This window comes from Cebus imitator, unplaced genomic scaffold (genome assembly GCF_001604975.1).
Source record: "Cebus imitator isolate Cc_AM_T3 unplaced genomic scaffold, Cebus_imitator-1.0 Scaffold33, whole genome shotgun sequence".
In the NCBI taxonomy this organism is placed as follows: domain Eukaryota; kingdom Metazoa; phylum Chordata; class Mammalia; order Primates; family Cebidae; genus Cebus; species Cebus imitator.
This window is the reverse complement of record NW_016107348.1, coordinates 4,106,583-4,131,447: the sequence shown is the minus strand read 5'-3', so window position 1 is coordinate 4,131,447 and position 24,865 is coordinate 4,106,583. Positions and strand designations below refer to the sequence as shown.

General features: G+C 41.1%; 1 protein-coding gene and 1 long non-coding RNA gene across 3 annotated transcripts in view; both read right to left on the bottom strand.

The window, feature by feature from the left end:
• Positions 1 to 10,505, bottom strand: part of LAMC2 (laminin subunit gamma 2) — a 64,126-nt gene extending 53,621 nt beyond the window's left edge. Inside the window, exons 1-3 of one of the 2 annotated variants that reach the window (XM_017524506.2) lie at positions 10,481 to 10,505; positions 7,932 to 8,104; positions 5,154 to 5,375 (exon numbers count right to left, since the gene is read on the bottom strand). In XM_017524506.2, the coding sequence (XP_017379995.1) occupies positions 5,154 to 5,232 (79 nt within the window). In that variant the 5' untranslated portion in view covers positions 5,233 to 5,375; positions 7,932 to 8,104; positions 10,481 to 10,505. Of the gene's footprint in view, positions 1 to 5,153; positions 5,986 to 7,931; positions 8,105 to 10,480 lie in introns of those variants that run through there. The other variant, XM_017524507.2, reaches the window with a different exon arrangement.
• A 1,166-nt stretch (positions 10,506 to 11,671) lies between these two features.
• Positions 11,672 to 24,592, bottom strand: LOC119470539. The gene is made up of 4 exons (XR_005199450.1): positions 24,496 to 24,592; positions 23,242 to 23,325; positions 21,532 to 21,695; positions 11,672 to 11,770 (listed from the first exon to the last, which is right to left on the bottom strand). It is a non-coding gene; the product is annotated as an uncharacterized LOC119470539 (long non-coding RNA).
• Between the last annotated feature and the right edge of the window lie 273 nt (positions 24,593 to 24,865).

Sequence of the window (24,865 nt, the reverse complement as noted above, 5' to 3'; positions counted from 1 at the left end):
ATTAAGTTTGAGCCATTAAGAACTTCAATGGGAAAAATATTCCCAGGATTTTCTCAACATCTTAACTTTATGCCCTGACTTTCCCATAAACGGTAATCACAAATCAACAATCTTTCTCAGCTTCTTGGGCCAGTGGGGCTGAACCAGTGGCTGCCCGAGTTTAGAACACCAAAATTGAAGCCCACATGGGAATTTCCAGCCCACCTCCAACCCAGTTCTATATCTCTGTTTACTGTACATGCTTGAATATAAGGTAGAGGTTTAATTTTTCCAAAATTATCCTTCAGGAAAAAAAAAAAAGATCATATTTAAGTCCTTTCAAAATCTTGCATATTATAGGGTGCTTTCTCAATTACTTTATTATTGTTTGAAGAAGATACATTAAGCTAAAATGGCCTCAATCAATGTATTGGAGACTTATCAGTAAGAAAGGGGATCAGCTATCTAAACAATTCTCATAACGGTACATGTCTTCATAGTTGTGAGTGCTGACAGTTGTTACATATAAGCCTTTTAGAGTGATTATGCTGTGAAGATCACAATAAACACTGAAAGGATAAATGATGTACTTTCCAGTGACCACATCAAAAACAGATTCAAACAGTACTATATCTCAAGTCATCTGGTGAGATGAATGTAACTGAATGTAATTTGAATATAATTACATCATGAAATGTGAGTGAACAAATCAATACGTCTAAGTATATTGTTTCATCAATGATGTGACTTTCAATATATCTGTGTAATTAGTTTACTAAATTAAATTTAAAGAGACATTTGACTACTACATCTATATTGCTAAATGTTTTCATAATCAAGTTGCCCAAATCCTTTCTTTGGATGTGGGGGAAGTTCTTCCCATTGGGAAATGAGAGATCATCTTTGTGGGGTCATCTTACACTTAAGTACATTTTAGAAAGCAATAGATTTGCTGAGTCTGTATGTGATGAGGTCTGGTGGATGAAAAAGGCAAGGAGAAGGAAGAATACAAGGGCCAATCTTGAAACTGCAACCTGCTTTGGGTTCCTTGTTTCATTGGGTAAAACTTGGGGCTCATTTCTGTCTGAGCAGAAAGGCTCCTCAGCACCTTTTGTGGTCTGATGAAAGGACAGTAAAAAGGAGCCCCTTCAAAAATGTTACCACTTAAAACACAGAAGGCAATATACCAAATTCAGTACTGACAGGGCAGTTAGCTGTAACAATAACAGTAATTCATTAACACATATTGGGTGCTTTTTGTGCAATGGTCATTTCAATTTATTATCCTTATTCTAGAGATGTAGAAGCTAAGTAACAGGTGAAGTAGTTTGCCCAAGGCCCGCAATATACACGTCCCACAGTGGTACACGAGAGGGCTGGGATTTGAACCCAGGCAGTCTTACTCCCGAGGCTGCACTTGCACGTATGATGCTATGCCACTTCAGTGATTGAATCTAAGAGGGAGCATAAATATTTGCAGGGATCCTTCCTCTATCCACAGCATCTTTATTCTAACATCGGGGCACGGGGAAAACCAAATTAGTGATCTATAGTAATTGTGGATTCTGACTTCACCATTTGCTTCAAAACTCACCTACCAGCTGAATCCAGGAGCGTCATGTTAGTCCTCATCCTTTGCAATATACACACTTGGATATCTGAATACCACTTATTTCTGCCATGTTGCTGACAGCCTTCCTTTGACTAACAAAACCCTCTTCTTCCTTGAGTCTCCTCTGTCCTCAGTGCTCATTCCTCCTGATTCTGCTCCCTTGTTCCTCTATGTCTTTTTTAAGTGCTGAGGTTTCTTTTACCTTCATATCCTAGGCAATCTCATCTGTGGTCAAGGCTTTGCTTTCTACCTATGAGCCTCCAAATTTACATCTCAAATTTCTCTTCTAAACTTCAAAATCATAGTTCCAGCTGTTCACTGGAACTGCTGGAAATCTCTATATGCATCTCAAATTCAACAGGTCCCCACAGGAACTCACTCCTTCCTCTCACCACTGTCCAACCTTGTCCCCAAATCCGATCCTTCTTTTATTATTTTTATTGTATATTAATTTTATTTCTTTAACTTTTTTTTGAGATAGGGTCTCGCTCTGTCACCCAGGCTGGAGTGCAATGGTGCAATCGCAGCTCACTGCAGCCTCCCCCTCACAGGCTCCATTGATTCTCCTGCCTCAGTCTCCTAGAGGTGGGGTTTCTCCATGTTGCCCAGGCTGGTCTCAAACTCCTGGGCTCAAACGTTGTACCCACTTCGGCCTCCCAAAGTGCTGGGATTGCAGGCCTGAGTCACTGTGTCCGGGCTGATCCCTCTGTAGTCCTCACCCTTTAATGGCATCACTGTCTAACCAAGTACAAACCTAAAGCCTTGGATCCATCTTGGACTCTTCCTTATTTTTCACAGCTTTCCTGTACACATATCCCTAAATTAGATCACCAGATTCTTTAGGTTTCACCTTCTAAATGTCCCTGTAATCTTTTTCCTCTTTGCTTTCATTACCATGATGAAAGCCTTCATCATCTCTCGTTTGGATTACTGCAGTCATCATTTGTCTAGCTCTCTGAGCTCCACTTCATTCTCTAAGCCCTTGAGTGGGTGACCTTTCTAAAACTTGAATCCAGTCACACTCATTCCTGCTTATGAATCACTCACAGCTCTTCTTTGCCTGCAGGCACAGCCTGGCACATAGAGCCCTTCACCGCATATTGGTGGCTACGTTTCTAGTCTCTTTCTTATCTCTTTCTCAATCCTTCTCCAGTCCTACCTCCCGCTGTGAACTAAGATCCAGATCATTAGAGCCACATGCCACTTTATCTCACACCAGGCAATCCTATCCTGAAGGGGGGCCTTGGTCTTTCTTAATGATCTCTGGGCATATGAGTTCACTACACTGTACTGTTGGCTTTGGACTTTTTAAAGAAATGTGGTTCCAGGCATTTGAAGGCACTTTACAATCATTGTTCATCCTTTCAAACACTCTGCAAGGTTGAAGTACTGTTGCCTCCATTTAACAACAAAGAAGTGAATAGCAAGTGTTACTAATAAGGAACTAGTAAGTGAATGAACCAAAACGTAAAATCAGGTCAGGCCGACTCTACGCCTGTGCTTTAGCTGAGTCCAGCCCTGAAAGTCTTGCTGATTTCATCTATTGCCATAATTTCTACTGCAAAGAAACAACCAGGAAGCAACATTACTGCTTTAGGTTCTCAAATGTGCGGCCCACAGGACACTCAGACATGGTCACTTTGGGACAGGGCAGGTACGATATTTTCAGTCCAACTTCTAGCATATCCCAGCATCCCATGAATGGAAAAGCATGTGTGTTCTACCCTGACAACAAATTTCACATTCCCATTGAATCCCAAAATGAAGGCCTCTAAAGAAGGAAAATAAAACTTTAGTCTGCCTCCGAGGAAGGGGAAAGTGGAAATGAGCCTCAGTGGTATTTCTGACTTCATGGGGTAGATCGATGCCCAGAAGCCGGTCTGTCTTTACGAAGTGAGAGTCCTAGCTCCGTTCTCTTAAGCCTGATTTTATTAAACAATTCATAGCATCCTACATATTTATTTTTCTTCCCTAATGCTAACACATACATATGCACTCAACTATAGCCAACAAGAAAATTGCTTCAATAATTACTTCTCATGCATAAAAGATGCATCTTATTTCTTTATTACTTTTATAATGTGGCTCAAAAAGCTCCAGCCTAAGAGCCCCTGGATCAAGCACCAGTTTAATCTCTGCCAATGGCTGCCTGTGTGGCCCTGAGAAACATGTTTCCATTTTCTCATTTTTCAAATCAAGAGATTTCAAGTAGTTGATCCATAAGTAGTTCCTTTAAATTCTAATAGAGACTATTCTTACTTTGGGAATGTCTTCCATTAGGCTGAGACTTCTTATCCTAGCCCTAAGAGAATCTCTACCCTACACGATCATTTTCAGAACCTTTTATTTATCACTTTTTAAAACTATATATATTTAAGGTATACAAGATACTGTTTCAATATACACAGTAAAATGGTACGTCTAGCCAAGAAAATTAACATATTCATTATTTCACATAGTTACTCCCCTCCCCCCACCTTTTTCTGGTGACAATCATACATGGTTTTGAAAATGGTCGTCAGAAAGGATGGGCTGGAAGCTAATTCCAAGACTATTTTAGACAAAAAGGATTGCAGCAATGCATTCAAACACATGCTCAAACATTATTCACGCCATTCAAATCCAGTTCAGGCCAGCATCACCCGGACTGCACAATAATATGGGGAATGGCTTATACAATTCCATGGGCATGTGCGCATTATCTCATATTCATGCACCCGCATGTGTGGAAATGGCTCTTGGCCTTGGACCTATTGAAAGATGATTGAAATGCCATCAGGTGCAGGAGGCAATATAAACATAAAATACCACGGCAATTATACAGGCATATATCGATAGAACTAAGTGACAAGGAAAACACCCATAAAGTGTTGTCATAGCTGACACATGCATACAGTTAACAGTTGCTAGGTTCTCACAAAGTTTTGTTTACATGAACAAAACTTATGCATGGGAGCCAACTAGGTGCCCCAGATAAGACCAGATGATATATGACACAGGTGCCCAATAAATGCCTGTTGAATGAATATTACATGAAAATACTATGAAAAGTAACATTATGCAAAAGTTAAGGGTACTACTAACACTCTTAAGGCTCATTTTTCCAACCCAAAGTTGAAACATGAATTACAGGATTATTGAAGAGGTTCCTTTGCAATCTTTGTGGTGTTCACAGTCATGGGAAACAGTCCCACTAAAATCTCTTTAATAAAAGCACACACCGGGGAAAGAACGCATATAATAACGACGTATTACTGATTAAATAGGGGCCAGGTGTCCCTTGGTCGGAAAAAGAAATCAAGAAGGAACAGTTTTAAAGTAAGGAAGACCCTCTTTTAGCACAGCCTATTGGCTTCCTATTTTGAAAAGCAGACAGTTTTATACATTAGTTTCATTTAAAATCGATCTCTGGAGAAGCCCCAGCTAGGGGAGGGGAGGGGAGCTCTAACGAAGTTCTGGACAAAGTGGGAATCCTCGGAGGCACGTTCAGCCATCACGGTCTGCAGAGAAAGGCAGGTTCTCAGCCCAGGGCTGAGACGTTTCCTCGTGGAGGCCGACTCACCTTCCCTCCTGGAGGTGGCCCGGCCTGCGGGCAGGAGGAGAGAGAAGCAAAGGCAGCAGCCCAGCCAGAGCGCAGGCATGGCGGGGCCCGGCCGCGCCGTCTCCGTCTCCGCTGCAGGGGTCGCTGCCCGGCGCCTCGGCTGGTGGTTCTCACTCTGCGCTCCGCTGTGCCTTCCTTTCCCTTGATCAGGTGGTTTTATCGACTCTTCTACCTGACTCAGTCCTGACAGGAAGAGAGTCTGTGTTTCAGGGTGTGACTCACCTGTGAATAAGGAGGACCCAGCCCTCCAGAGGCTGACAAACACACGCAGCACACCCCAGCTGGAAACGCGCTCCCCGCAGCCGCCCGCTCCCCCTCGCTGCGAGGAGGGCGCACACCTGGCCCGGGCCAAGGGTGTGGCACAGAGGCTGTGGCCCGGGAGCCTTCGCCTGGAATGCGCCAGATTCCGCGAGCCCTCCTTCTCTCCCGGGGTGGTCCAGGGCAGATTCACAGAGGTAGGTAGGAGCCCGCCCCTTCCTCAAACTGGGAGGCCCAATCTTAAGTGCGCTAACTCAGAAATAAGCAGCCGCCCCAATCAGCTCCGGCTTAAAGGACATCAAGGAAGACAAGTCAGTCTAAGAGTCACAATAGGGTCCTCTCCACTCTCCAGCTTAGGGTCAACCTCTCTTTGAAATACAGCAGCCTCCTTTCTCCAGGCTGGAGCAAGGAGGGTTCCCCTCCTGGTCCACATAACTTCCTGATTAGCAGGGTTAGCAACTCATAAAGTTAACTGATGACTGGCCGACCTCCCTATAAAGACTGAGTATCGTGTGTGTGTGTGTGTGTGTGTGTGTGTGTGTGTGTGTGCGCGCGCGCGCGTGTGTGTGTTTCGATGGCATCATCATAGCACACTGCAGCCTCCAATCCCTGGGCTCAAGCAATCTTCCTGCCTCAGATCTTGAATTCCTGGCCTCAAGTAATCCTCCTGCCTTGGCCTCCCAAAGTGCTGGGATTATAGGCATGAGCACTGTCCCCGGCCCACTTTACATTCCTAACTAGTATAGCATCTGGCTTGCAGTTGGTGCTTAATAAATATTGGGTTGAATTGAATAAGACAGACGATCCAGACACCAAACTCTTTCACATCTTAGAGTGTATTTATCAGCCATTCTCCATGGGCACTAGAGAAAATATTTGCTGAGACCAACTGTGAATGTTATCCACTGTGCTAGGTGAGGAGAGTAATATCCAGACAACTGCAAATCTTAGTATAACCTATATTGTCCCTACTCCTAAGGAGGCTAGCGGCAATAATTCAGAGAGGTTGCTGTCAAGGAGACTTTGATTCCTGCTAGTGATTTAAAAATTGCTAGAGCTTTATATATACACAATCTGTCCAAGACAACCAACCCTTTTTCCCATCATCAAGGCCTACCAAGCTCCCCAGTAGACAGCTGTTTGCTGACTAAATCTGTGAATATTCTCTAGACTGTTTTGTGGATGGCAACAACATAAGATAACAAACAAACCATCCAGGACACAAGTGTCAAAGAACTTTGGCTCACACATGTCATGGAGACCAGTGTGGGCTGACTGGGATAGCGAGGGATGGCTTTGTATAGAACGTGGAGCATGACCTGGGTGTTAGGAATAACTGGGGTCTGAATATGGCACCCAAGAATGGCAGGGGCAAGACAGGTTGCTGCAAACTGGCTGGGCACCTACTCTAAAGTCTCCAGCAACAAAACCTGAGGAATAGAAAAGAAACTCCAACTTTCTCATCCAAGGCTTGATTCTTTTCTACTCTGCCCAGGATTCAAACAAATGACACAAATATTCTTCTCTCTCAAAACTGTCTCCAGCTACGGCTAAGGTTTCAGTTCACAGAGACCAGGCATTTAGAATTTTTCCTTCTAGTTGCAGGTGCCTGTGGAAGCTGAGGTCCTGTCCCTCAGTCCCATCCATGTTGTGCAATTCACTACAGTCCTGCAGGAACAAGGAACAGGGCCCTACGAAATAAAGTCTTGAAAGAAGATTTCATTTTAGTACAGATTGCTATAATTCATTATATCTTAAAAGTTGGAACAGATGATTTCATCTAGCATCATTTTTGGACAGTGATAATAGCAATACAAACATATGTAATGCTTACTATTTGTCAGTTGCTGTTGTAAATCCTTTATCATATTAACCTTTTAACCTTTAAAACAACTGTATGAATTAGGTGTACTATTATGTCCCCATTTTACAGACGAGAAAACACAGGCATGCGAAAGTCAGATAACATGCTCAAAGTCACACTGCTAGTAAGTTACAAAGCTTAGATTCAAACCCAGGCAAGCTGGCTCCACAATCCATAAGCTCTTTGTTAGGTCAGATTAAAAAGTACCTTTAAAAAAGACAAATTCACAACACTGAATGAATTCAACATGCAATCAAAGATTATTATCAACGACCATTATAACCTGGCCAGATTGTAGACTATCACATCATAAAGGACTCTGAACAAATATTTCTAATTTTTCCCAAGATGTTAGCTCTGGAAGGACTCTCAGAGGTCATCTGGACCAGGGACAGCAAATGGTCAGCAGGCCCCTGGCACCAGACCCACCGGCAGCCTCTTTATGTAAACAGTGCAGGATTTTAAACATATTTTTAAAATATAAACACTTTAAGGCGGGCACTCCCCAACTTTTCTCAGTTCCCACCTCTTTGCATCGCCTTATGTTGGGCTTCTCCATACATCCAAACAACTGTCTGGCTCAGGCTTGACACCCCTGCTCTGGTTTCATCCCTTACCTTGCTCAGGGACAATATCGACCCCTTTCACCAATCTGAGAATTCTTCTCTAATGCATTACTGAGGTCAAGAGTGTGAAAAGTTGAGGAGGCTTGGGCAGGTTCCCAGGGCCAAATCCTGGCTTCTGCTCATCACGAGGTTACTTTGCTTTCTCTGATCCTTAGTTTCTTAATCTATAAAATGGGGATAATAATAAAACACTTACCTAGTAGGTTTATTAAAGGTAATGAATTATCTTGGACTCGGAACAGCACCAGGCACATAATATGTACTGTAGAGGTATAGCTATAATAAGAATAATAATTATTGTTTTAAAAATTATTATCACTGACTAAGCACTAATCATTTTTCTGTTATAATTACTGAAAAATACCATATGAGAAAGATGAAATTTTTGCTTCAACCCTTCTACTAATTGATTATTGAATCATGGTTAAGAAATTTTGTGGAACTCTTGGCCTAAACCAGGTTCATGCCCAGATTACCAATATTTACTTGGAAGCTGTTAATTAATTCACATTTTTGCTGCCTATCTGGAAATTTCCTTTACTTACAGATTTGCTTACCAAATATTTCAATTATTATTCTTTTTGAGACAGAGTCTTGCTCTGTCACCCAGGCTGAAGTGCAGTGGCACAGTCTCAGCTCACTGCAACCTCCACCTCCTGGGTTCAGGCAATTCTCCTGTCTCAGCCTTCTGAGTAGCTGGCATTACAGGTGTGCGCCACAATATGCGGCAAATTTTTGTGTTTTTTAGTAGAGACAGGGTTTTGCCATGTTGGCCAGGTTGGTCTCATACTCCTGACCTCAAGTTATCAACCTGCCTCAGCCTCCCAAACTGCTAAGATTACAGGCCTGAGTCCCTGCCCCCTATTTTTTACCTTTTAAGTTCAGGGGTACATGTGCAGGTTTGCTATATATGTAAACTTGTGTCATGAGAGTTTGTTGTACAGATAAATAAAATAAAATAAAGAAAATAGACACTTTTGTTTCCCTCACAGGGAAATACAAACAAAAAAGACAAAATAAATTGAATTCCAGGTTGGGAGCAGTGGCTCATGCCTGTAATCTCAACACTTGGGGAGGCCAAGGTGGGCATATCACTTGAGGTCAGGAATTCGAGACCAGCCTGGCCAATATGGCAAAATCTCGTCTCTACTAAAAAACACAAAAATTAGCCACATGTGGTGGCACACGCCTGTAATCCCAGCTGCTTGGGAGGCTGAGGCAGAAGAATCGCTTGAACCCAGAAGCCGGAGGTTGCAGTGAGCTGAGATCGTGCCACTGCACTTTAGCCTGGGTAACAGAGAGAGTCTCCCTCTCAAAAAAAAAAAAAAAAAGCGTTTGCATAAGTTGTGTGACAAAACCAGGCCTGACATCTCCACTGGTTTGGATCAGCACCAAGCTGCCAGCTCAGACCTTGGAGCAGAGACACTACCCAAGAATTGCAGGAGGACCCCTCTTCTGGAAACCTGTCTGTTTTGGCAATCTACAAAAAGTAAAAGATGCTGTTTGAAATGTTTCCTTAGGGGCACGAATTTTAAACCCACCTCAGACTTTTTTTCTAGGAAGTGAGCATTTGGATTTTCATCTGATCCTCCCCAGAGCTGTCCATATGGAGTGTAACTCCTGGTGCTGGTGAGGATAAAGTTCTACGTAGAGGTTCTCCAACCACAGCGCGGGAAAGGACTAGGGCATTCCCACAGGGTGTGGCCAGGAAGGCCGAGGCCCTGGAAGTCCCCTTTGTTCATTGTTGCTTTTGCAGCCCAGTCATCACCCAGGAGACTTTTCTTTCTTCAGTGCTGTGTAAATCATTTCACAGAATGGTCCTCTCTCCACCCAACCCCCAAAATAGAATTATAAGTAACATGTTGATTTTTCCCTTGAATTCTATCATTACCTTAGTTTACTTTCAGAAGGAATGTCTGGCATGTCGCCCGCTTTCAAACTCACTTATGATAAAAACTGAAGCACTGGCTGTTAACATGCCAGCAATAGACAGGGCTGTTGGTCCCTGTTCCCTGCCCTTTAAAAAATCTCCCCAGAGAGTTCTAATTATGTCAGCATTCACATTACAAGTTTAACTGTAAAATATAGCAATCAGGAAAAAAATTTTTTAACTCCCCTTTGTTCTTAATTGGTAAAGGAAAATGTCCATAAATGGAAATGGTTCAGTGTTTCCTGGATCGTCTGGGTAAATTCTCTGAGGCTGGCTGGACTCCAGAAAACAATGTTCTCTGAAGCAAAACCCTGGCTGAAGTGGCAAGCTTCCATTTTATGCACAAACGTATGTGGTGTGCCCACAGCTAGTTTTCAGAGAGCGATAGAGGCCAGACCAGAACTAAAATAATGCCTTTTATTTATTAAAGGGACATAATCCTTTTTCTGTGGTTGGCTGGTGGTACACCTGGGCCAGAGATATGGTGAGAAATCAACACATGAAGAACTTCATTTGCATCTTTTTTGGTGTAGCTATTATAGACAGAAATATTTAAATCAATTGTTAGCTTAACAATACAAAAAATGAGGCCAGACACAGTGGGTCATACCTGTAATCCCAGCACTTTGGGAGGCCGAGGCAGGCAGATCACAAGGTCAGGAGTTCAAGACCAGCCTGACCAACATAGTGAAACCCTGTCTCTACTAAAAATACAAAAATCAGCCAGGTGTGGTGGCATGCACGTGTAGTCTCAGCTACTTGGGAGGCTGAGGCAGGAAAATCGCTTGAACTTCGGAGGTAAAGATTGCAGTGAGTCGAGGTCGTGTCACTGCACTCCAGCCTGGGCAACAGAGTGTGACTCCATGTCAAAAAAAAAGAGAGAGAGAGAGAAAAAGGGAAGGAGCACAGAGGAAAGGGGCACATACTGAGAGAAAGCAAAATAGACATAGAAACAAAACAAAACAGAGGGCAAAAGCTTCTGAGAGAGGGACATTTAGTAGATTTCAAGAGTGTGTCAGCTGTTGTGTTCCCATAAACTGAAATTTGGTCACCCATGCATCTGTGAAATGTTGATTAGTAGATGAAACATTGCCCCTGGTTCCTCAACCATGCTTATGCTTGGGCCACAGATATTTGGATTTGAATGAGAGAGGCAAAGGAGACCACTGCAGTGAAAATTCTTATCTGTATTGCAGTGATGGAGGTCAGGGCTGTATCACATGCCGACTTGACAAGATAAGCTAGAAATGAGGGGTGGCGGGGAGGGTGGGGAGGGATAACATGGGGAGAAATGCCAGATATAGCATGCACCTCAAGTTAAATTAAAAAAAAAAAAGAAATGAGAGGTGGCTATCCTTAGATCAGAGACCCTACCTTTGCCTTTGTAAAGAAGAAATAAATTCAAGAAACAATGTTTCTAAATGTATTTTTAAATAATAAAATTAAATTATTTAATTTTAATAATTTTAATAATTAATTTTACAAATTTATTATTTAATAAAATTAATTTAAATTAAATTATTTAATTTTAATAATTTTAATAATTAATTTTACAAATCTATTATTTAATAAAATTAATTTAATTTTATTATTTACAATAAATAAAACAAATTATTATTATTCAACTATAATATTAAAACAAATACACTCTTCATATAAAAAAAAAGTTTGAATTGGATCTTTAATAAAATATGACATGCCTATTCCTTAACATATACTATACTCTATCGTCACCCCTAAGCAGCAGGTAAACAATAAGCAAGGTTTGGCTATTAGGGGTACATTTTCTTTGTCATATTACCTTTTGTTATTCTTCAGTGTATGACGACTTCAGATTATTATGCAACATCCTTTTATATCGTCCAATCATGTCTTGCATGGTTTTCTGTTGGTCTGATACCTTAATCCAGATATAAGAGCACTTTATTAAGTAACTCAACTCTTGAACGCCTTAGAACAATTGGAAGTTATTTTCGGCATAGTGGAAAGAGTCTGTGCCATGTACAACAGCTCAGGAATTTAGCAGCTATATCCCCGAACTCAGCTTTTCTAGGGCTTGCTTACACAGAAATCCCCAAACATTCCTGCGTGGTTCTTTTACAGGAAACCTGCAGATTGGTTATTCCACTGTGCTGCAATGATGGAGAGAGCTACAAATAATCACAGAAAAATCTAGAGATCTTCCTCACTAACCTAAAAATTTCTCATCCCCGCAACCTAAAAATTTCTTATTGCCTCAATATGTTTATTTAGAGTTAGTAGGAAAATTATTTCAGTGATTCAGTCAACTTAAACCAAAATGACACATTTGCCTCAACCACCTGGCTATTTTAGGAGAATTTATTTTAGGACTGAATTATTTGGACAATTATTTCAGTGCTCTGTTTTTTTATTGTGTGAATACAAAGTAAAACAGGTTTAATTGTCATCACTTTATCAGATTAACTAATGCCTTTGCTATTTTCTTTTCTCAGTGTCCTCTATTAATACAACCCTTAGAATTAACTTAGAAAATTTCAGCTTAAGCAGAATATGGCTACTTGGTTTTGCAACAGAATTGTTTATATGGAATTGAATACATCTGTGTGTCTCAGGTAAACATAAAATGGTGTGAAAGGAAAGGAAAATAAATCTTGGGACTCCCCCAAATCTCTAAGCCAAAGGGAATAGTCAAGCTGGGAACTGCATTACACAAATCCTGCCTCCCATTTTGTTTCTAAATAAGATAGTTACAAAGATAAAAAAGCTACAGGCCAGGCGAAGTGGCTCATGCCTGTAATCCCAGGACTTTGGGAAGCCAAGGCGGGTAGATCACAAGGCCAAGAGATCGAGACCATCCTGGCCAATATGGTGAAACCCTGTCTTTACTTAAAAAATACAAAAATTAGCTGGGCATGGTGGCACACACCTGTAGTCCCAGCTACTTGGGAGGCTGAGGCAGGAGAATCACTTGAACCTGGGAGGTGGAGGTTGCAGTGAGCCAAGATCGTGCCACTGCACTCCAGTCTGGTGACAGAGCAATAAATAAATGAATGAATGAATGAATAAATAAATAAATAAAAAGCTACATACCTCCCTCACAATTTGCCCTCTAGGAAATTCCTGTGGGCCCCAAGATCAAGTTCTGTTGAATTTCACCCTGACAAGGTACACTGATGGCTTATCTTCACGGGTACAGGACAAAGGACAGAACTTAAAGTCATCCCTCTACTCACCTGAGACAAATGCATTTCTGATCACTTCCTCTGCCATGTATTTATCTGTTATAAAAATGCAGATTCACTGAGCTAGAAGAATACATAAATGACTATTCCTCTACCCACCCTTGCATGTGAACTGTTAATCGAAGACTCAAAAGAATGCAACTGTTTGCCTCTTATCTACACTCATCTTTAAAAAATTCCTCCCTCTTTCCCTAATACCCACCTTTTCCCCTTTAAATATTGAAGCCCTCAAAATCATCTTTGGAGAAAGGCATAGATCTGTCTTCCAGGTGTAAATTGTCCTTAACTTTGGCTTCTAAACTTCTAAATTGATTGAGATCTGCCTCAGATACATTTTTGGTTTCCAGTGAATTACGCTGAAAATTTTACACACACATGGATATGTATTACTTGAGCTCTACTAGAAAATCTCCTTTTAAGTAAGATTTGGGGGACTTTGGTTGATTTAGTTTCTAGGTTTTAATCTTGCACTCTAAATTATCTTTTAAAAGGGGTGGAGGGTGCAATTCTAAATCTTTGGACCCTTCAAGGCCTAATGTAAAACCCATCTTAGAAGAAACTGTCTCATTGTTATCTGCACACTAATCTTTCCTGTTGGAAATTTCTGAAGAATTTTTGTTAACTTGATAAATACATTTATTTTAATAAAAATTATTTTAATGAGCTTCCTTTTAGAACCAGATCTTGTCTAACTAGTCAACCATATTGTTGATTTTTCCTCTGAAATACAGGCAGAGCTGAAAGAGTGATAACAGAAAATGCCATGTTGATTCAGACCAACGTGGCCTTACATCGAACCAAGCTGTATCTGACAGAAGCAGCAGCGGATGTTTTGGGAGTGGCTTGCTCTCATTACACCAACTTCAATGTTTAGGAAAAGTCTAAAAGATCCTGATATTCCCTAATTCACATGCTATGGAATTATCATCCAAAAATTTAACCAACTCTTTTAAATATCTGTATTTTCTAGGTGTTGTTGGTCTGATATATAAAATCAGCTTTCTTTTATTATATTATTCATACAAGGACCTCACACCTATCACTGGTTCTAGTGCTTTCGGAGTTCCTAAATCCTTTTTTCCAGTCTCTTAAGATTTTATAAACTTTATCCATATGTTCCTTTGCCTTTCAGGCTGAAAAAAATCCTACTTTTAGACTCTTCCATAATCCTGTCCTGGTGATGATTTTGGTTACTTTCCTTAGGAAGTTTCTAAGCTTTCCCATGGGTCTTGACAATGAACAATCAGATTGTAAGAATTTCTTACATTTGAATACACTGCAGCTTGTATACTGGGGCATAACTTTTTCTGATGGTGGTGGGAGAGTGTTCCAGACAGGTCACCTAGTATGATTTAAGTCCAGCACCTGGCATCTGGCACAGGACGGTTCAGAGGGTGGGACTGGCAGAACACTGAAATTCGGCACAGAGGTTACCTTGCCATGCCATGCACCCTGGCACAGGCCTGCATGCATCTAGAGGAAGGAAAACTTTTCTCTAATTGCTCTGTTCAGAGAGGCTCTTTTAATTTAATTTTATGTTTTATTTTTAAGGGTCCATAGTAGGTATACATATTTATGAGGTACCTGAGATACTTTGATATAGGCATGCAATGTATAATAATTTTGTCGTGGAAAATGAGGTATCCATCCCCTTAAGCATTTATCCTTTGTGTTACAAACAATGCAGTTATACTCTTTTAGTTATTTTTAAATGTATAATCGAATTATTATTGACTATAGTCACCCTGTTGTGTTATCAAATACTAGATCTTCCTCATTCTTTGTAACAATTTTTTTTTGTACCCATTAAACATATCCACTTTTCCTCTACTCCGTACTACCCTTCCCAGCCTCTGGTAACCAATCTTCTACTCCCTGTCTCCATGAGTTCAATTGCTTTGACTTTTAGCTCCCACAAATAAGTGAGAACATGCAAAGTTTGCCTTTCTGTGCCTGGTTTATTTCACTTAACACAACGACTTCCAGTTCCATCCAAGTTGTTGTAGATGACAGGATCTCATTTTTTTCTTATGGCTGAATAGTACTATATTGTGCATACATGCCACATTTTCTTTATCCATTCATCCGCTCATGAACACTTAGGTTGCTTCCAAATCTTGGCTATTGTGAACAGTGCTGCAACAAACATGGGAGTGTAGATATGTCCTTGATATACTGATTTCCTTTACTTGGGGGTATATCCAGCAGTTGGATTGCTGGGTCATATGGTAGCTGTATTTTTAGTTTTCTTGAGGTACCCAGAGAAGCTTCTTTTTGCTAGCTCTCTGCCTGGAGGGGTCACATTTTCTAATTTGCACCCAAGTGTCTGCTGAGCATGCCTTGGCCCTCCTCCTCCGCCATCAGCAGCAAATGAAAACCAAAGGATCAGTCTACATGACTTCTTGGTATGAAGCTGATAATTCAGATCCCATCATTTAATAATTCCAGTTTGGATTGTTTTTAATATAATGCCAGTTTTCATTGAATTTCATATTTCATCTTTCTGCTTACTCTAGTTCTTATGAGCTTTTCCAAAAGGTTTCTTTTTCTCTGCACTGATTTCATATTCAGCATCAACTTCAGTGAAATACCATCTGGAAGATTAAACCATATATTATGTGTTCCAGGTAATTTGCAATCATTGTAGAAAACATTGCTTACCATACCAATCTTTGGGCGATATCTCTTCCAACACATTTTCCTTCACCCAAAAAAAAAACTGCCCATTCTCTCTAAGCAGTTCTGTACGTATAGCAAAATGTTACCTCTAGTTCTGGGGGTACTTAAATTTTTAAAATAATTTTTGGTGTAGAATCTTAGTAATTTTTTTGAACATCTAGACAAATGGCTATTCTTCTATCTTATCTTTAAGTTTATTGATGTTCCCAAAGAGCCATTTTAGTGTGATCCTGTCTCCAGAAAACCATGCTTCCTTTTCCAGAGTAGGTTGCTTGCCTACCTTTATGAGAGATTCTATCAGACTGACACCCTGTCTGTATGGGGGAATTAGAATCTCAGGCAGCTCTATCCAGTGAAAATGTCTGCAATGATGGAAATGTTCTATATTTGTGCTCCCTAATAGGGCAAGCACCAGCCACATGTGTAATGTGACTGAGGTGCTGAATTTTTAATTAAATTTTAATTTTAATAGCCATTTGTGGTAAGTGACTACTTAATTGAATAGCACAGGTCCAAGGCCTTCTCTGGAACCCTTTTCATGAACAGACATCATGCCAAGTCCCTCCTTCACACTGACTGCTTGTAACAAAATGCTGCTGCTTCTTGTCAGCAGTCCCATAGCTTCGCCCCCAAGTTCTTGTGAAATTATCTTATGTGTTACATAAATTTTTCTGACCCTGAATTTTTATTAGTAAATATTACAGTTTTGTTTTGTTCTCCTTAGATAAGGCCTTGCTCTGTCATTCAGGCTGGAGTGCAGTGGTGTGATCACAGCTCACAGTAGCCTCAGCCTCCTGGGTTTAGGTGATTCTCCCACCTCAGCCTCCCAGGTAGCTGAAACTACAAGCACACGCCATGAAGCCCAGCTAATTGTTTAATTTTTTGTAGAGATGGGGTTTCACCATGTTGCACAGGCTGGTCTCAAACTCCTGTGCTTAAGCAATCCACGTGCCTTGGCCTCCCAAAGTGCTAGGATTACAGGCATGAGCCGTTGCACCCAGCCCCACTTTGATCTTTCTAATAAATGACTACTCAACTGTTTAAGACTACAAATCAGCTTGATGAATAGTAAGGGATCTTAAATATTACTGTCTTTGGTATGCTGGGGTCAGTCGGGCTTGTCAGAGAGTCTATAGGCTGGGGAGTCTTCCAGTGTTCCCATCTTTCTCATCTTCCTCAGAATAAAATCCAAAGTCATTCTGTGTCCTCTCAGGTCTTACGTGATAGGCCCTGTTCCACCTCTCCAACTCATCCTCTGCCGTTCTCTCCCTCATCCTTTCTGCTCCAGCCACTCTGGTCCCCCTGCTGTTTTCCAAACCAAGAAGCAAACTCCACCTCCAAGCTCATCCCCACCTGAGGGTACCTACAATCACAGACCACCTCCTGCCCCTGCATAGTTAGCTTCTATTCCTTTCCTTTGCTTTATGTTTTTTCTTATTACTTATCCCACCCAACATAAGATTCATTATTTATTATTTGTCTCCTCTTATAGAATATAAGCTTCATGATGGCAGGGACTTTGCGTTGTAGCAAGCATGAAACAGCGCCTGCCTCTTAGTAGGCCCTCAGTAATATCTTTTTGAATGAATAAATGATACATGTTTTGTACTTATTTTATAAGGTTGAATCACTCACCTTTCTATATCTGAGTTTAAAGGAGAGAAATTGTACCTTATTAAATTACCCCTTAAGAATGTTAGGAAAGGCTGGGTGCACTGGCTCATGCCTTTCCTAATTTTGGGAGGCCAAGGCAGGCGGATCACCTGAGGTTAGGAGTTCAAGACCAGCCTGGCCAATATGGTGAAACCTCATCTCTCTAAAAATACAAAAATTAGTCAGGTGTGGTGGTGGGTGCCTATAATTCCAGCTACTCAGAAGGCTAAGGCAGGAGAATCACTTGAACCCAGGGGGCAGTGGTTGCAGTGAGCTGAGATCACGATGCTTCACTCCAGCCTAGGTGACAAGAGACTCTGTCTAAAAAAAAAAAAAGTTAGGAAGATAATTAATGTTATTCAGATTTGACCTGCTGGAGGACAAACTATTCTAAAACTCAAGTTTTTTATTTTATTGAAATAATCCCAAGCCATACATTCATACAACTAAAATGAATATAGAAGAATGGCATACAACTATAATAGAAATTGTATAAGAACCAGTAAACTTCAAAATGAGATAATGCAGGGCACAATAGCTCATGCCTTTAATCCTAGCACTTTGGGAGGCCTTAAGCAGGTGGATCACCTGAGGTGAGGAGTTTGAAACTGGCCTGGCCAACATGGTAAAACCCTGTTTCTCCTAAAAACACAAAAATTAGCCAGGCATGGTGGCGAATGCCTGTGGTCTCAGCTACTCAGAAGGCTGAGGCAGGAGAATTGCTCGAACTCAGGAGGCAGAGGTTGCAGTGAGATCATGCCACTGCACTCCAGTCTGGGTGACAGAGCAAGACTCCATCTCAAAAAAAAAAAAAAAAAAAGAGAGATAATTCTTATGCTGATGCTTACAAATCATTCCTTATATTTAGATTGTGAAGATTAAGAAGGGAAGAGACTTGCACATAGACCAAGGGTGTTAATGGAAGGCAGAGGGAAAGTTCAAATCTTTAACGCGTCTTTGCATTCAAGTTCTTGGTCGCAGCACAGGGAAAGTGTCCTTCAATCCAGGTATTCCACAGTGCCATAAATTAAGGGTCATTTAATCAAAACTTCTGCTACACTTTAAATGTTTGTCCCTTCTAAAACTCATGTTAAAATTTAATTGTCATTGTAATGGTATTAAAAGGTATGACCCATAGAGGTGAGTAGGCATTAAACCACCCCCATGGGTCAGTTTAATTCCTTTTGCAAAAAGGGGTTTTAGGAATGGGTTCTCTTTCTTGGCTCCTTTGCTCTTCTGCCATTTGAGGAAAAATGTTCCTCCCTTCTGGGTAATGCAACATTTAAGGCGCCATCTTGGAAGTGATAATCCAGACCTTTCCAGGCACCAAACCTACCAGCACCTTGATCTTGAACTCCCAGCCTCCAGAACTATGAGAAATAAATTTCTGTTGTTTATCAATTACCCTATTTCTGGTATTCTATTATAGCTGTACAAAACAAACTAGACACCTTCCCTGTCCCCTGGGAAACCCACATTTACCACTTTAGGCAGTTAAAAAGTTAGTTTTTATTCTCTTTTTCATGTTAATTTTTAATGATGGGAAGGAAATTTTATGGCAGCAGATGTTAACTAACTCACTTCAATGTTTGCAAACTTTGAGAGCCATAAACTTATTTTTAAACTTTCCATCAGCTGGGGATACATTTATCTGCAAGTAACAGAAATCTTAACTGAAAATGGCATTTATAATAAGCACATTTACAGGCTTACATGTGGAAAATCCTGAGGATGAATGGGAAATAGAGTTAAATTATCCTGTAGTTCAATAATAATATCATCAAAAATATAAGTTCTATCTTTGTCTTTCATCATCCACTTCATCCAAAAGCTTGTTCCCCTCATAGTTGTAGATTGGGTGCCAGCAGCAATCAAGGTTGGACATGTGCTTATTTTTGCAAACAAGATCTGATCTCTCCGAGATCAGATCCTCTCCCTCAAACTCAAAACAAAAATCTTTCTTGATTGAGCCTATCATATGCCATCTCTGAACCTAATTATCACCAGGAAAATGCTTTGTGCTGATTGGTTTAAGCCTAGGTATGCTAATCACTGGCAAAAGGGATGGGATGGTTACGACTGGTTTAGGCCAAAGGTCAGCAAATTGTAGATCCAGGCCAAATCCTGCTTGCCAGCTGTTTGGGGGAAGTTTTATCAAAACACAGCTATGTCTTCCTTTACATATTGTTTATGGCTACTTTTACTGCAACGACAGAATTCAATAGCTCCAACAAAGACCATGAAGCACCAAAGCCTCTACTATTTACTCTCCAGCCCTTTACAAAAAAAGTTTGCCAAGCCCTGGTTTACATTAACGTGGGTCTACTTCAGCCCTGTGTTTAATTCCCTCAACTATGATCCTCCTACACAGAGAAGGAAAGTTTGGACTCCATGTGGATCTCCTCCCATGTCAACCGAAGGTTATTTTTTTCTTTGGTTCTTTCCTAAGCAAAGCTGAAAAAGAACTGAGCACACAAGTTTCAGAATGAAAGCCTTTACTTTCAAAAGCCCATTGACTCCACCCATATTTCTGTCTTTCAGAGTGATGAGTATCCGTTCCTGACATTGATCTGTGTTCCAACCTTGGCTGTATATTGTTTTGTTGGATTAACTTGAAGTTATTTTTTAATTCCATGGAACCAGACTATCCAAACCATCTGCCAGATCTTCAACCCACCAACAGAGTTAGATGGAATTCCCCAGAGTCCTGCTGCAGTCATAGAAGAAACATCAGCCCTAAAAGCAGGGCACTGCTTTGCAATGCCTGGTCAGCCACAGGCAGAATGGCTCCTCTCCACGTTCACATTAATGATTTTCTTTTTTTCTCTTTATTTTTTTGAGTTGGAGTACTGCTCTGTCGCCCAGGCTGGAGTGCAATGGCATAATATTGGTTCACTGCAACCTCCGCCTCCCAGGTTCAAGCGATTCTCCTGCCTCAGCCTCCCTAGTAGCTGGGATTACAGGCATGCACCACCACGCCCTGCTAATTTTTGTATTTTTAGTAGAGACAGGGTTTCACCATGTTGGCCAGGCTGGTATCTAATGTCTGACCTCAGCTGATCCACCCACCTCAGCCTCTAGCAGTGCTGGGATTACAGGCGTGAGCCACTGTGCCCAGCCTCACATCAATGATTTTCCAGGTAGGTAAGTGATTTCCTGTCCAAACAGCAATCTAACCTATCTTTTAAAAATAGCTTTTCTCATTTATTTTTATTATGAAAAGAGCAATGCATGTCCATTGTAGAAACATTAGAAACACAGACAACCAAAGGACAAAAAAAAAGAAAACTTGTCACCTTCCCACATTCCCAGGAAACTTTAAAAGTAAACAGTATGTTCTAGAGATGCAGTCTTCCCTCCAAATGGTCTGAACTAGCTTTGACTTTTCCAGCGGGAAGTCAAAATGGAAGACTTTATTTTTTAGCTCCTACATTCATGAAGTTACTAAATGGGCCTATTCTTTGACTAGCCTTTCCAAGAGTGTTTATTAAATCGTGAACTTTCTGTATAAGAAATTTATGGAAAACGGCAGGATTTGAGAAGTTGCTGTTTTGAATAACTTATTGTTACGTACATCTTTTAGAGTCTTACGTACATCTCTTTCAAACAAGAAAGAGAACCTATTTCTCTTCATTTGGACTAGTACATCCAATTCTATCTCATTTTGTAAATAAAAGGGTGCCAACTTTTATGAAATATAGGGTTGGGAAAGTATGCTCAGCTTCACAAATCCTCACTTAGGCACACCTGTGGGTTTACTAATGCTTATTATAGAAACCACTTGAAAATGCCCCGACGCTGGTTTGTTTTCAAGACATCAAATGGGAACAACATTAGTTTTAGGGCTAGAATTGACTATAGGCTGGGATTTAGTATCTTCCAGGTCCTGCAGTGATCTGAGTGTAGGATTTGGGCCAACGCTGTAATTTTAACCAGGCATTACTTCAGAGAGCGGTGTTTTTCCCCTGCTCCAAGCACCCACCCCACATCCGTTATTTTTTTGATGGAGTCTACACAGTACAGCTGACACCATGGGTTGTAATGAACTTGACCATTCTTATCCTAAGGATAATTCTGTTTTAAAAAAGTATGAGCTTCTGAATACCTGGAAGAGAAGTGAACGAGGTTAAAAGCATGCTGGCTCTGGAACCCAGGCTGTCTGAATTTGAATCCTAGCTTCATCCTTACAGGCAAGGGATCTTCGGCGAGGTCCTTGACTTCTCTAGGTCTCATTTTCTTCATGGATACAGTATTTCATAGTGTTGGCTGCTGTGAAGGAGAAGGCAACACATGGGCTACAAACTTAAGCCCAAAATACTATGTAAGTATTAGCCCTACCATTATGGGGGAGCGGGGAGGGGGAGTCACGTCCAGAATGGGGAAGCTGGGAGCTCTGAAATGCACCTCTCTTCACAACATCACCTGCTGCATAATCCATATTTACAAGGTTCCAACTACCCAGAACTGCACAATTCATGACTAGACTTTCTGCATCAGGCTGACTCTGTGAAAGCAGGGGTGGGTGGCGTGGGTGGCGTGGGTGGGGTGGCTGGAGTGTTGTCTTTCAGTCAAGTAATTTTTTCCTTAAACAGATTTTTTTTTTCACAGCTATAAATTTACAGAAGATTGAGAATAAAACTGAATTCCCACACACGGCACATTCAGTTTTCCCCATTACTAGGGGAATTATTAGCATGCCACATTAGGAAGGTACATTTGTTACCATTAATCAACCAATATCGGCACATGATTATTAAAGTTTATATTCTCTTCATACATTCTTCAGTTTTTACCCAATGTCCTTTTTCTGCTCTAGGGTTCCATCCAGGATATCACCCTACACTTTCTTGTCACCTTAGACTCCTCGTGGCTGTGACAGCTTCTCAGACTGTCCGTGTTTTTGATGGCCTTGATAATTTGGAAGAGGAATGGTCAGGCATTTCGTAGAACACCCCTCAGTTGGGATGCGTCTGATATTTTTCTCATCATTATAATGGAACGGGGTTACTGGTTTTGGGAGGAAGACCACAGAGGCAAGTGCCATTTTCATTTCATTGTGTCAAGAGTGCATGTTATCAGGGTGACTTCTCACTGTTGGGGTGACTCTGGAGCCCCCGGGTGAAGCAGAGTTTGTCATGTTGTCCACAGTAACGTCCCTCTCCCCGCCCTTTTTCATACTGTGCTCTGAGGGGAAGTGGCTCTGTGCTGCCCACACTTAAGGAGTGGGAGTTACCCTGCACCTCCTTCAGGACAGAATAGCTACAGAGGTCATTTGCCATTCTTCTATGGGAGCTCTGTCTTTTCCCCTCAAGTAAGTTTTCCCATCCAGTCTTTGCTTGAATGAATTATTTTACTTTCACTGAACACTGGCCAAAAAATAGCATGAAGCTGATTCCCCCAGATTGATGGAATTTTCTGTTGAGTGCCACAGTTGGCAGATCTGGAATTAGTAATTCCTTGCTAACCCTATATGGAAAGACCCAAAAATGAATAAGGACTTAAAAATAAAATGAGTGGGATGGTCAAAACCAATATAAATGAATCGCTGTGAGCCAAATGGAAAATCATCCTTTGGCAAGTTCCAACCAGTTACCTCTGCATGTCCTGAGAATGTGCTTTCAGTGTTCCAGGACACTGGGCACCCTTTGGAGGCATGCATCCTGCCCCTCCCCCAAAAGGAGGCAATCTCTATGCCTCCCTTAAAACACACATGCTCAGACTGTCCTAGCATTCCCATGCTCTTAAAAATCACCCCCCCCCACACACACACATCCTTTTATTTATGTATTTATTTAGAATAAAAGCCATGTCTTACTTAGAATAATTTGCTGGGTAGCCAAAAATCCACTTGAACATTTTCTTAGAGAGACTCCTTCCTTGTAAAACTAAAAAGTATATGCTTTGGGGTTGTGCATTTGAAAGAAAATGGGAGAAGATTATTGTTGGATCAGCCTGTAAAGTTTCTACATCTGTTTGGTCAAACAGTAGCTACCATTATCTTCATTCTATCAGTATATATATATTTTTCTCTGAAAGCAATTCAAAATTTGCTCCCCATACATGAAACTCACAGACATACATTTCTCCAAAGTTTACCTTGAGATGGAAAGGCCTCTAATGTGCCAGCAGGTTCCCTGCACCCACCCCCTCCTTGGGTCGGGCACAGCCTAGTTGCAGCATTCCACGGCGCTGACACATCTCCTTGGAAACCTACCCATTGCCTGGTATATAGCAACCTGCATTCCCCAGTGGCAGAGGCCTTGATTCCTGTCTTATCCTGTTCTTCTGTGCTTTCACACACATCTGAGGACAGGCCTTCCTTTTGATCTATTATCTCAGGCCATTAAAATGAGCAGAAAGAAAAAAAGCCCTTGAACAGTGCCAGTGTAATTGTGGCGAAGATTCTTAAAAAGAATTATCATGGCCATTTCAGAGCCTCCTCAATTTCCCCATTTCCTGTAAATGCAGCAAATGGAGAACTGCCAGAAAGTTCAGGGAAGAAGACGTTGGGCTTGCGAGTGGTTTCTGGCCAACTAAACCCCTGCTGACAGTATTTTTCTAAAGGATGGCACTTCGTTTCCAGATTAGGCACACTCACACCTTCATTTATTTCGGATCTCGTTCATTCTTAACCGTTATTTTTATTCAGCACTACAGTTAATACAGACAGTATAAGTCAAAGTTTTGCTCACCCTTTGCTCACTTGGGAATTTTAGAAATCTTTATTTTTTAAAATGAGATTATTCATATGAGCTTGTATTCTTGAGATATTTTTTCTTTTTAATTAACTAAACTGCTCGGCGGGATTGGGGGTGGAGGGGAGGGATCCAGCCAATCTAAGGGCTTTGATTAATGTTTTATAGGTATGTAGTGTACCTATAGAGGTACACCAAAAGAATACCAATTTGCAGAATGCATATGCAACCACAAAAGGAAATGCAGTAATCTGATATTTGGTTAGATTAAATCAGATATCCCTATTTAAACCACTGGCTTTACAGAAATTACTCAAGTGTACTTCATCAACCCCAAGCATGTACGCTAGGGTTCATGTGGGATTTAAACCCACCTTTTTGCATCAAGGAGTCTCATCAAGTGTCTGTCACGTGTCTATGTGCAGGATGCAAAGAGCCGGGGCATCCATGGGTCACGATGTGTCATTCATGGCCTATTGGCTGCCAGTGAACAAAAATTTCATTAGGCTTTATTTGAGAAATAAAACTTCAGAACAATGTACTGAAGTGGCTTCAACTAGGACAGGATTGAGAGAAAAGTGTGATTACTTAACCAAATAAATTATCTAGTAAAACACCTCCCTCAGCTCCTCACTACTGTGACCCCATCTAGATGGTGCCATTTTAATCAACTGTACTTCTTCCACAACCTGTTTCGAGCACCCCATCTCTAATCACCACTGCTGATTCTTGAGTGCTCAGACT